This window comes from Poecilia reticulata, chromosome 6 (assembly GCF_904066995.2).
Source record: "Poecilia reticulata chromosome 6, P_reticulata-male-v2, whole genome shotgun sequence".
Taxonomy (NCBI): domain Eukaryota; kingdom Metazoa; phylum Chordata; class Actinopteri; order Cyprinodontiformes; family Poeciliidae; genus Poecilia; species Poecilia reticulata.
Window position 1 is genome coordinate 21,141,089 of NC_088835.1, and position 13,082 is coordinate 21,154,170.

The following is a 13,082-nucleotide window of genomic DNA, read 5'->3' on the forward strand; positions in this document are numbered from 1 at the left end:
AGAAGCGTATAGGCCGAGTCGTCAAAAAGAAAGTATTTGAAGAGTCGTCTTCAATTACAACTTTTCACTTTCATCTGTCCAGGACTTTTGGGCTCTTTGAAGTTCTCAGAAATTGAGGTTTGCTTCATGTCAGGGTTAAAAGCAAATAGCTGTGTACAGGGTCGGAATATTTCAAACCTTCTTTAATCAAAGTTAAAAACCACGTCGGACCCAAAGTGTTTGTATGTGTTGGAGTATAACGGGTATGTTGCAATGTGGTAGGATATGGTTCGATTTTGAGTGCCATTAAGTTTCCACATTAGCCTCATTTACCTCCTTGGGTTTATGTTCTAAAATTTAATTTAAAAAAATAAATTAAAAAACAATTCTAAATCTTTAAATCCATTATCTAGTATAAACAGTGCCTTGCAAAGTATTCATACCCACTGATCTTTTTCATTAGCACGTTTTACAAACTGGGATTTCATGACGGATGAATTTGTTGAATACTTGTAAAGCAGAAGGAAAATTATGCTTTCTATTTTTAGCTAAGAAAAATCTGAAAATTGTGGAGCGCATTTACATTCAGCGCATCTGAATCTTTACTTTGCAGAACTACTTTTTGCTTCCATTAGAGCGTCAGTTTTTTTAGGGGTATGTCTCTTCTAGCTTTTCAAATCTATTGACTGAATTTCTTGTCCATTTTTTCCTCAACAAATGTAAAGTCTAGCCGCTGTTTCTCAGTTTTATTTAGATCTAAACACAAAGACCTTTTGCTTTATGACTTATCCAAGATGGCGGCAAGTGCGGCGGTGGTTCTCAAACAAAATCTGAAATTTTTATATATAAAACGGCAGATGGGACAGTGGTCATAGAGGATGAGCTTTTAAACTTTGTCATCAAAATGAGGACTGTCACAAGATGAGATTGTTTTGCTGGTCTCAAGCAACTTCTCGTCTGAATGGATTGAAGAGTCCAAGCGTTTGTTTGAATTTTGCACAACGTCAGTGCGCTGCATCAGGCATGAAGGCCCTCAAAAAGATACTCATAACATTAAAGACTGCCTGAAGGTGCTCAAAGAATGTGGAGAGAACATTCCCAGGTTTGTCTCACATTACCTGGATGAGCTACCACCTGTCGGATTTGGCAGCATGGATGCATCAGCCCTTCTTAGCCGAATGGAGCGGCTGAGCAGGGACGTATTGAGTCTGAAAGAAACTATGGAGACCCAAGCAAGCGTGAACGAAAACCTCGCAGCAAGTTACAGCAGCTATGAATCGCCGGTTGGCTGCCGTTGAGAGACTTTGCAACTTATCCGAGCCGGACGGTCGAAATGGCGGCCCCCAGCGCAGGGACCTGCAGCGGCGCTAGCACCGGAGCTATCGGGAAAGAGTGAGGACGCGCTGTCCCAGTCCCAAGCATGGAGCACCGTTGTGAGGAGGGCGGCTCGAAAGCAGAAGCGGCCTCCAGACGCAGTGATTCAGAACGGCAGAGGAGTGGACGCGCGTCCCAACAAGGAGCAGCGGAGAAACGCTGGGATAATTGGCACTGGAACCGAGGACAACATTCCAGTGATTAGAACCAAAGTGGTGAGTGTGTTTGCAACTCTGTTCTCACCTGAGCTAGATGCTGGAACACTATCTTCCTATCTCTCTGGAAAATTGGGGAAGCATGTGAAATGTCGAAGGATTGACTCCAAGCATAAGAGATTTAGCTCTTTCCAGGTCACGGCAGAGTGTAAGGTAGTGTCTGAAATGTACGACCCACAACTCTGGCCAGAGTGGGTCGTACGCGCTATTGTGAGGCGCGTAAACCCAGAGCTAAAACGGACAGCGGGGCCTCCGGACCAGGGAGTGAGGCTGAGTTACAACGCCATGTACCTGCGATTACATCTGGCGCCTCACGAGAGAAATCGTGTTATAGCACGGAAATCCGTCATACATAAATGAACATTAATATAGTATCATACAATGTGCGTGGATTGCGTGTTGGACATATAGAGGCGGACAAATCACGTCGTCTTGTGGTGGATAAACTTCTGGAAATGTGTGACGTACTGTGCGTCCAAGAAACTTTTCTACCCAAGCAGGACCTAGAAAGACTCGACTCCCTGCATAAAAAGTTTTATGGTGCAGGTGAATCTACAGTTTTGGAAATAAAAAGTTCATTAAATTGAATATATATACACCTTACGAAAATCCAGAGAATGAAGATGAATATCTTAATAGGCTGGCATATGTTGTGTCATTTATACAGGACAATCCATCCACTTGTTTTTTCATTGTGGGTGATATGAATGCTGATGTGACAGATTGTAAATCCTTGTTTGCTAATCACCTAAAACAGTTTTGTTCCACCAATGAGTTGATTCTCTCTAGCAGTATACTTTTGCCTGTTGACAGCTACACTTACATCAGTGAAGCGTTGCACACAACATCATGGTTAGACCACTGAAGATGCACATGACTCTTTAGAGACCATCAGGATTAATTATGAATTTGCAACATCTGATCATATTCCCTTTTGGGCAATTTACCAGACCTTTTGCCCATGAATAATGATACACAAGAAGACAATATATATTGAGACAATTTGACTGAGCAAGATCTCAATTTGTTCCGCATCCACTCTGAAATCCTGTTGAATGATATTGTTTTACCAAAAAGTGCAGTTACATGTTTAGACATAAACTGTAAAAATGAACAACATGGCAAAGAGCTGTGCTCACTATATGAGAAGGTTGTAGAATCCCTTCTTATTTCAGGCAGGTCTTTGAATAAAACTAAAAAACATAAAGCAAAGCCAGGATGGAACGATTATGCTAAAGAGCTTCATGTAGAGGCCAGAAGGGCTTTCAAACTGTGGGCTGAATCAGGCAAACCTAAACATGGTCCTGTATTTGACTACAAGAAGAGAGCAAATGCTAGCTTTAAATATGCCTTACGCTTTATTAAGAGGAATGGAAATGTGCTTAAATCAGAGTCACTAGCAAGAAAATTACAACTCGACAGTCCTTCTGAATTTTGGAAAGAAATAAGAGTTAACAATCTAAAAGCATCCTTGCCAACGAAGATTGATGGTGTAACTGGACCAGACAAAATTATTAATTTATGGAAGAAACACTATTATGAGCTGTTTAATTGTAGGAAGTGCAATCCCTTTGTGATAGAGAACATCGGTATGCATAAAGATGTTATTTCTTCACAAGAAGTTGGTGATATTGTTAAGAAGTTGAAAAATAATAAGGCATATGGTGTGGACAAGATATCTACTGAGCACTTAAAATTTGCAAGTAGGAACATTTTTCCTTTGTTGGCTATTTGTTTCACCGGGTTTTTAATTCATGGAATTTTACCAAACTCTATGTTGTATGTGATTTTAGTACCTATTGTAAAAGATAGGGCTGGTAAAATAAATGGCAAAGACAACTATCAGCCCATAGCTCTGGCCAGCACCTTATCAAAAGTTTTGGAGAAGGTTCTGTTAAGCTGAATCAAGATGTTTCTAGCCACATCTGATAATCAGTTTGGTTTTAAACCTAAACTTGGCACTAATATGTGCATTTTTGCTCTCTAAGAAATCTTAGATTTATACAAGAGACATAATACCACAATTTTTGTGTTTTATAGATGCTTCAAAAGCATTTGATCATGTTAATCATGACAAATTGTTTCATAAATTGAGTTCCGAAATATTTATTAAGAATATTAGTGTATGGTATGCTCACCAGAATATGTCTGTAACATGGGGAAACTCTGTATCATCTTCTTTTTATGTGGGTAATGGTGTGTGACAAGGCAGCATTTTATCTCCTTGCCTTTTTAACCTGTATATGGATGAATTATCTAAGATGCTGAATGAATGTAGGACTGGCTGTCGGGTTGGTAATGGAACCATCAACCACCTGATGTACGCTGACGATCTTGTGATATTCTGTCCATATAGTTCTGGTCTGCAGCAACTGCTAAGGGTTTGCTCTGAGTGTGGGTTACAGCATGACATTAAATACAATGCAAAAAAGAGCAACATCATGATTGTTAAGAGCAAAGAAGACACTAAATAATCTTTTCCTGACTTCACCCTGACATTACATCACCGCTGACCTGTCTGATGATAAAGACATTTACAGGCAGCGTTGTACTCAATATGTACAAGCTAATATTCTTCTTCGGAGGTTCTCCATGTGCTCACCATCTGTCAAATTTGCACTTTTTAAAGCATACTGTACTCAAATGTATACAGCCCACCTTTGGCAGGGTTACAGGAAAAGCAGTATAAATAAACTTCAGGTCGCTTATAATGATGGCATGAGGATGCTGCTTAGGGTGCCCCGATGGTGTAGTGCCAGTCAGATGTTTGTGAATGCCAATGTACCAACTTACACTGCTGTGCTTCAAAACATTATGCACAGATGTATGTGTAGATTAACCAACTCTGAAAACGGCATCATTCAGACTTTGACCAATCCTGTTCAAAGCTCAGTGAGGTTCTTCTCCAGTTTGTAGAATCATTGGTGCATTAGTTTATATGTCAGTGATTGATTATCCATCCATCCATCCATCCATCCATCCATCCATCCATCCATTTTCTTACACCCTTGTCCCTCAGTGGGGTCGGGAGGGGTGCTGGTGCCTATCTCCAGCTAACGTACCGGGCGAGAGGCGGGTTCACCCTGGACAGGTTGCCAGTCTGTCGCAGGGCAACACAGAGACACAGGACAAACAACCATGCACACACACTCACACCTAGGGACAATTTGGAGAGGCCAATTAACCTGACAGTCATGTTTTTGGACTGTGGGAGGAAACCGGAGTACCTGGAGAAAACCCAGGCATGCACAGGGAGAACATGCAAACTCCATGCAGAAAGACCCAGGGCTGGGAATCGAACCCAGAACCTTCTTGCTGCAAGGCAACAGCTCTACCAATTGCGCCACTGTGCAGCCGGTGATTTATTATTTCATTATATATTTTTATTATTATTATTATTTTCTTCTTTTTATTCTTGTTTTGTCTGTTTATGGACCATAATTGTGTCTGAATAAAGAGATTGATATGTCTTGAGTTGTTATCCTGTCAGAAGACAAACATCCACCTCCGTTCCAAGTCTTCAGCTCCCACAAAAATTGTATTTAGATTAATCCATCTTCTTATTTCCGTTGACCAACTTTTCTGTTCCCAACAAAGACAAACATCCACACAGCATGACACTGCCACCACCATAGTTTAAGATGTTGATGTTGTGTTCAGTGATAGTTTGTAATATTGGCCTATGAGTTCAGCTTTTTTCCTCTGCTGACCAGAAGACTTTGCTCCACATGTTTGCTGTGTGCCCTGTATGGCATGTAGCAAACGAGAAGCAAGACTTTTAACAGTGGCTTTCTTTAAGGCAGCAATTGTTGACTTCTCTTAGTTTACAAGTTGGAAAAAATAATAGAGGATGAGAACCAATGCCTTCTATGGTTTTCAGATTTTTACAGCATGATAAAAGTTCAAGAAATATGAACACTTTTGCAAGGCATTATATAGTTTTTAGGCCATTTTAGAGTTTTTCTCGCACTCTAGCTTATTTTTGAATCTGTGTGCGTGTGTGTGTGTATGTTGGGGAAAGTGTTGGCAAAGACAGCCGTGTTAAATGCCTTTTTTTGTAAAGTGAACTGATGCTGGTGTTTTTTTGTTTTTTTTTCTTTTCTTCTTTATTTTCCTTTGGGAGTATCGTGTCTGTTACCTGTCGTCTATTTAGCCTGTACATTCAGATATGAACCTAATAAACATGTCAAAAAAAAAAAAAAAGGAAGAAACTTGAGCGTCCGTTTGTCTCACTCACCACTCGGGGCCTGTTGTCTCATTCACAAAGCAAACAAAGCCAGGATGTGGAGAACAGGACTCCCATATTCTTGTTTACTTCAGGCTCAGGTGGATTTGGTTGCGTCTCATCCACATTTGTGCTACACCCTCATATCATCTCCATCATAAAGCTGCCTCATTTATTTCAGACCCCTTTCCTGTGCTCCTGCACATCTCGTATTGGCTATTTTCATCTTGTAATCTTATCTAGATATCATTCGCGGGTGTGTGTCTCCATTCCACTGCTTGTCATCGCATTCCTACATAACTCTCGCAAATATATCAATCCCACATCCAGCTTCCCCAGCTGCTTCTTTACGCTCTTCTTCTCTCCCGCACTTTTCCAAAGATTTATTTGTTTTGGCAAAACTTTTGCACTATTAGTTTGTCATCTGTACCTGGCTGTTCCATCTGTGTAGCGTCCACTCATGTGAAGCGAGCGGGTGGGGAGGAAGGTGGAGTTGTTTTGTACTTTTATGGGTTGTAGAGAAACCTGCCTGTCTGCTTCGAACCAAGAGAGAAGAGAAGGAGGAGCCTGCTGGGTGTGGGACTCCAGACAAAGGAGACATAAACACACTGACACTGGAGAAGTGGAGCAAAAAAAAGAAAAAAACAAAAACGGAAAGAGACAGCTGGAAAGCGTCATTTTGCCTGAACTCCAACTGTAATTTGGGAAACATCTTGAAGAAGGGATTTATTTGGTGTGTGTGTGTGTGAGAGAGTTATGTGAGCCTGTTCGCAAGCTGCTGAGGTATGTTTGTGTTGGAGCTGGACTTTACGTATGCTGCCCACAGTGTGCAGGAGTGTGTGGGTTAGTGTGTTTGGGATGGAAAAGTGGGGCTGGCTCAGCAAACAGCTCTGCTCTTAGCTTTACGCCATGGGGGGCTGCCACAGTTACCCCTCGGCTACAAAGGTGGACACCAAGACTCCTCAGCCGTCTGACATCCACAATGAGAAACTGTAAGTTGCATTACTTCATGGTTTGCATTTAAATAAATGTCCTTTCTTGCGCTCTCTCTCTCTGTCTGTCTTTTTCTGTTTCTGCTGTTGTCTTGATCTTCTCTTATGAATCCAAATGTTGAACAAACTGAAACTATTACAGAAACCTGACTACACATGGTTCAGAGGAATGCCCTCCAGACAAAAACTAAATATCTGTGTGTGTGTGTGTGTGTGTTACATATTTGTGTGATGCCATCAGTGATTGTGGGTTTCTCTTACACCAGTAACGCATGTTGGTTGCTCCTAATTTTCCAGCTTACCGTCTATGCTAAAGAACATTAACTTCAGCCCCACGGCTGACAGAAAGGTGACCAGATGGCCAAAAACAAGTCTGTTTACACACAAACATAACGCTACGAATGGCCTCCGGGTTCATTGTGCTTGTGTGCGCAGCCTCCTGGCAGCCAGGAGGCTGGTAATTGAGTTAACGCCGTGAAGCTGCAGAAGAGCAGGATGTTAGTATAAGAAGTTCCTGTGGACATTAGAGGAGTTTGGCTTGGATTTGTGCTACTGTGCCACACATAGCAAATGTTTACATTCTTCACTGTCGCTATTAACCCCAGTACTTGTACCTTTTTAGACAAAAACCTCCTGTTCGAACCATTAAACAAATTGTCTCTCCCCAGCCACACCTCTCTCTCACACATATTTACACCAGACCGGAGGGAGGGAGGAGTGAAACCTCATACAGAGAACAGTGTTTTCCTTATCAGAATAGGCAAGGTCACTCTGTGTAAACCTTCAGCTGCTGCCTGTGTGGACATTTGAAAACTGCATGGCAGCTGCGTTGTTCACTGTACTTTAGAAACACTAAAGTTTTTAAGCTGAACTTTTCCCACGTTTTGTCACTTTACAACCACAAATCTTCAATGTATTTTTTGAAGAATTTGATGTAAGAGATCAACACAATGTATTATTGTGAAGTGGAGGAAAGACTAAAAACATGGTGTCGTTTTTGTTTTTACAATTAAAATCAGAAAATGTAGCTTGTATTTATTTAGCCACCATTACTTTGATACCTTTAAATTGAACTTCAATAAATTGCTAGCAGGAGTCACTTAATTAAACATAATTCAGGGCTCCTACATAGCCTAAGAATGTTACCGGTAGATTGTTTCTGTTTCCCTTCTTTTCTATATTTTTTTTCTTCCTGCTATACTCCTTCCTTCCTGCCTATTGTTCTTCCTACCCATCTTGTTGCCTTTAGTAGGTCTTGTTGTGGTGGGCCTCCTTCCATTCTTCATGTCTTTATGTCTCATTTTCTTTCATCCTACTTCCCATAATTTCCTTTTGTGCGTTATTCCTGTGTTTCCTTCCTGTCTTCCTGGCACGCGTCCTCCTTTTATTTCACTCCTTATTTTTGTTATTTGTTTCATTCCTCCCTAACCTTGTGTTTCTTCTCTCCCTATTGTGATTTATTTCCTTTTCATATGCCCCATCTCCTTTATTCATCTCCAGGTCAGGGATAAAGTGATGTGCCAGTTCAAAGTAGGGCTAGGTCAAAAAAAACATCTGTTTTTGAGATCTCGCTGCTCATTTATCATCTGAATATGAGTGTAAAGCAAATGCAAAGAGACCTCTGGTGAGGAAATCATTTACAGTATAACCACAAATCATGCATTCCAAAAACCTATCCTTTATGAAATTATATTAGAATTATATTAGAATTAGTTCAGCCTTAAATCCATACAATCTGTGACATGACTTCAAATGGTAATTTACAGATGCTCTCCATCCAATCTGATTTTGAGACACACTTTTTGGATTACTATTGCTTAAAAAAAAAAAAAAACTTAAATTCCCCACCAATGTTTCAGGGAAAAGTGTTGACTTTCAACAGAGCAGTCAAACCTATCACCCTGTTTTAAATAGTCAAATTACGTTGCCATGTTTGACTTTCCAGAATACATTGACATTTGCATAAAGCATTCCCTGCAGTAACTCCAAACATGTCCCAATATCATCCTCGACACATGTAACTGGGAAGTGGTGCAAAGCCTCACAGCTTTACTCCGTCCACTTGCTTTCTCTGCAACCCTGACCACTGCAGCGGTCGGCCTCATTAGCAGTAATTACCACAGCCCTGATTTGATTGGCTTTATTGCATTAACTGCTGAAGTATTGCTGTTTTTGCAGTATTTTTTATGTTTGTCCTGATGTGTGAGCCAGCAACAAAAGGCTCAAGACAGACGAGTGCATTATCTCCAAACTGCAGGAGGAATAATTAATCCCCCAAGCCCATTGGTAGTTTTACGGGGCTGTATTTCCCCATTCTGCAGCCTTTCTAATTTTGTTCCTGCGCTTCATTAACTTTATGCCGTCTTCCCAAGCGGAATCAACAACAATAACCAGGAGGAGTGTCCGTATCTGCAGCGGCAAAACGCTTGCCAGAGGATCACAGATGCCAACATGTTTGCCCTCATATCATTGCCGCCTGGCATGGACAAAGCAGAGTGGCTGGCCAGCAACAGTGAGTATCAGCTGATGTTTGTGTTCCACAATAGGTACCAGGAAAAACATGGCTACTGGTATTCATGTCTGTTGTGTTTCAGCTGTGGCTTTTTTCAAGCACATAAACCTGTTCTCCAGCGCTCTGTCAGAGTTCTGCACTCCCAGCACTTGCCCAACCGCCTGTGGACCAGGCAACATGTAAGTTACTGAGCATTGCACTGCAGCCATGTAGGGCGGCTAAAGGTGAAAATTACATGACAAGGTGCATACAAAGATAGTTATGTTCAAATTCTAGAGGTTTTAAGGGCAAAATAACACAAGAAAAGAGTAAAAATAATTAGCTATGAAGGGCAGTAACAAATTACGGGAAAAAAAACATTTTGAAATGTATCTTAAACTGTAACTATACAGATAAAGGGAATATCTTTCCCTTTCTAGTACATGTCTATTTTTGCTTAAAGTGAATGTTTGATTCTTTCAAAGAATCAAAAAGTGTGAAGCATTCTACCTTGCTCGCATTACGATTGAACAGGATTTATTTAAATACCAGAGAGTTAAAGATGTTAGCGCCTAGCGGCTCCAACATGTTGTTTGTAGTGGTTGTGAATATTCTCTGGGGACAGAATAATGAACCATGTGCATATAAAATGACCAGAACAAAATTGTTTACTAAAAGGTATCCAGCAAAAAGTTCTGTAAGCTCTTATAGGATGATTAAAAAAAAAAAAACTTAATCACAACAAAGCAACCCCTAGTGTTTAAATCAATTTAACATTAAATTGTCTAATTGTCCAAAAACAACACTTGAAATGTGATCTAGGGAACAAACCAATAACGCCTGGATTTAGAGGTCTTCAGTTCAGACAGTCTGAACTGAATGGAGTATTTAGATACTGTGATTCAATATATTGTGTAACTTAGCATCATTTCAATGGGAAGAAGGAGCCATCTGACACAATATGTCACTTCCTCATGAGGGTCTTTGTTCCCTTTTCCAGGGTCTACTTTTGGACTGATGACCACGGCAGGAAACTGAAATGCTCTGCTCCACTATACTTTGACTACGCCATGTCATACATTCAAGAGCTTCTGACTGACGAAGACGTGTTCCCCACTAAAGCAGGTAGCTCGCACTAATATCTTTATGTTGCTCTGCCACACGTCTTCATCCAGCTGGAACTTAATATCTTTGCTTCTTTTCTTTACTTCAGGTGCAACGTTTCCAACGGGATTCATCTTCCTGGTCCAGAAGGTCTTCCTGCTGCTTTTAAGGACCCTGGCTCACATTTACTGGTCTCACTACAGTGAGGTCCTCGCTCTGGACCTGCACCCACACCTCAACACTCTTTTCTCCCACCTGACTCTTTTCTGCCAGCAGCACTCGCTGCTGGAGCCTGAAGACATGAAGCCTCTGCAGGACCTTATTACTGCTCTGGAGCGGCACGGATGAAACGCTCAACTTTCCCTACTGTTGCTTATTTATTGGTTGCAGTCTGTAATATCAGACTCTTCTTTGTAGAACTCCAATATATGTCATAGCTTAGATTTATTTTTTAATTTTTTTTTTAAAGACAAGTCTGGAAGATGTAAAATGCCAAGATGATATGAGAGTTATGCTTCCAGTTGGGAGCTCAGTTATTCAGTTATTGTTTTTTTATCATTAAATCTATATTGCATGTTGGTTTTTAGCATAACTGTTCATTATTTTATTGTCGTCATCCACACCTTTTTTCATGTAAGATTCAACTTAAATGTTACTTCAAGAGTTGACCTTGGCCAGCCAAATGGAGATGTTGCTGTACTAGGATTCTTGAGGTCCCACAAGAGTGAAGTGTGGATGTAGTTGCTATAAACGTTCATCTCTGCAGATTAAGGTTCTGCTCAATCTTTGTATAAATATTTGTGAGAAAAGATTGTGTGACATGATGAGCGACTGAATGCTTTTTATTAAAAGAAATTATTATGTGAAATTTTGGACTTATAACAGTTTGGTGTTGTAAACTGGAGGATACCTGATTTTTTTTAATTATTTTTGCTCCCTTTTTGTTTCTTTAATTTGAGATTTTGGATTTTAGCATAAAAACAATGCAAAGTGGTGCCATCCATCTTTTATGCAACTGTGCACAAACCATTTTATCCTGTTTATTGAGACATTTCAGTATCCAACCCTGATTCATTACCAAGATCCCATAAATAAAATAGAAATTCCTTTATTGCCCCACAATGGGGGAATCTTTCAAGCTCTTATCAACTTTTTCAAAAAAAAAATTTTTCTCTTTTGTGATAGAGCTTAAAGAAATTATTTGCAACCATCATGCATATTTTATCCTGTCTCTGCCACTAAAAAAAAAAAAAAAAGATTTGAAAAAATATGTTGTTGCTTAGTTGTTATCTTGCAAAATAAACTTAAGCATAACTGTAAGTTAAAGACATTTATGTTGTATATCTTATCTGTGGTAAATCGTTATTCATAGACTGTTACTGTTTACCACAGGTAACATGTTGATTCCTTGCATGAATTCAGTTTATGAAAAAAAATACTTTGTAAGAATGCAAAATAAAAGAAATGTGATTTCTGGAAACAAATTATTGTCATCATATCAAAGAAAGAAAAGCTTAAGTTCACTGTACTCCGTTGAGGTTCTTATCCACCATTTGGAGAATGGTGAAATGCACATTTCACCATTCTCCATTTCACTGACAAGTCTGCTGCAATTTCTTGATTCTGTTGTGCAATATGAAAAAAAAATCTCAATAATTGTTGCACCTTGTTGAATTTGTACCATTGAGATATAAATCAGTTATATATGGAAAAGGAGTATACCTATTAAAGAGGCTAGTAAGTGTATTATTTATTACATCAGTGTTTTAAGCTGTGCAATACTACCAGGGATATTATAATTTTAGTATTTGTAATTAATTTACCGCAGCCTTTTTAAAAATGTAATGTAGCCATTTATAACAGTATAACAATTTTAGTTGCAACTATTTTGTTTGTTTGTTTTTTGTTTTGTTTTTTTTGCATATAACTTGCAGTTGATCATCCTACCAATCGGAATGCATCAGTTTTCTTTTCTAACTAACAATATATGTTTTAATCACAACGCTTTCAAACACGTGAAAAGTAAAAATATATATATATCGCAAAAAGGTGAACATGAGCATGATTGCTCTTTTAACAATAAAAGACAAGAGTTTGCACATTTTTTAGCTGGTCATCTTGTAATTCCTTATATCACCACTAAGGGGCGACCAAAGCCATGCAGCTGCAACCTCCAAAACAAGTCATTGAATGAAATCGATTAATTAAACCAAGCAGTCAAACCCATGGCAAAAATTGAGACAATCAATTACATTTTAACATATTTTAAAGAAACGCCACCTATCATTCTGGTGTTATGAATTAATTTCTGCATGCTCTGTCTGGTTCTGCTGCACTGAGCACTCATTGTCTACTTATATTTGACATATGCAACATAATTGTTGTTTTATTCTGGAGTTCATGTCACAATGTAACGTTCACTGGGGTGATTCATCTTACGGTGTTCACATTTGTTGGCACCCCTGGTAAAGATGTACAATAGCTTCACAATGAATTCGTATTGTTTTTAGCAGCTGGCCCACCATCAATTTAAGTTAGAAAAAAATAATCACGTTATTTTTTTTTTTCACAAAGTTTCCAGATGCACAACAATTAGTACCCCCAACAATCAGAGCAACCAGAATTTCTGAGATATAAATATGATGTGATATAGAGAGCATTTCTTTTAGCCACTGGTCACAAGTCGATGGGTCTTGTAACTC

The 13,082-nt window shown here is 39.4% G+C and overlaps 1 protein-coding gene across 1 annotated transcript; it reads left to right on the forward strand.

The window, feature by feature from the left end:
* Window positions 1–5,879: 5,879 nt before the first annotated feature.
* Window positions 5,880–11,864, forward strand: LOC103466678 (MOB kinase activator 2). The gene is made up of 5 exons (XM_008412442.3): window positions 5,880–6,785; window positions 9,158–9,297; window positions 9,380–9,476; window positions 10,277–10,401; window positions 10,490–11,864. Exons 1-5 carry the CDS (start codon window positions 6,703–6,705, stop codon window positions 10,726–10,728), a joined length of 684 nt encoding a protein of 227 aa, XP_008410664.2. The 5' UTR covers window positions 5,880–6,702; the 3' UTR covers window positions 10,729–11,864.
* Window positions 11,865–13,082: the final 1,218 nt, after the last annotated feature.

Excerpts from the sequence above, each read along its gene's own strand:
- LOC103466678 (XM_008412442.3), top strand. The coding sequence starts at position 6,703 with ATGGGGGGCTGCCACAGTTACCCCTCGGCTACAAAGGTGGACACCAAG. Across the intron at positions 6,786-9,157 it reads GACATCCACAATGAGAAACT|CGGAATCAACAACAATAACC; the intron begins GTAAGTTGCATT and ends CGTCTTCCCAAG. Across the intron at positions 9,477-10,276 it reads GCCTGTGGACCAGGCAACAT|GGTCTACTTTTGGACTGATG; the intron begins GTAAGTTACTGA and ends TCCCTTTTCCAG.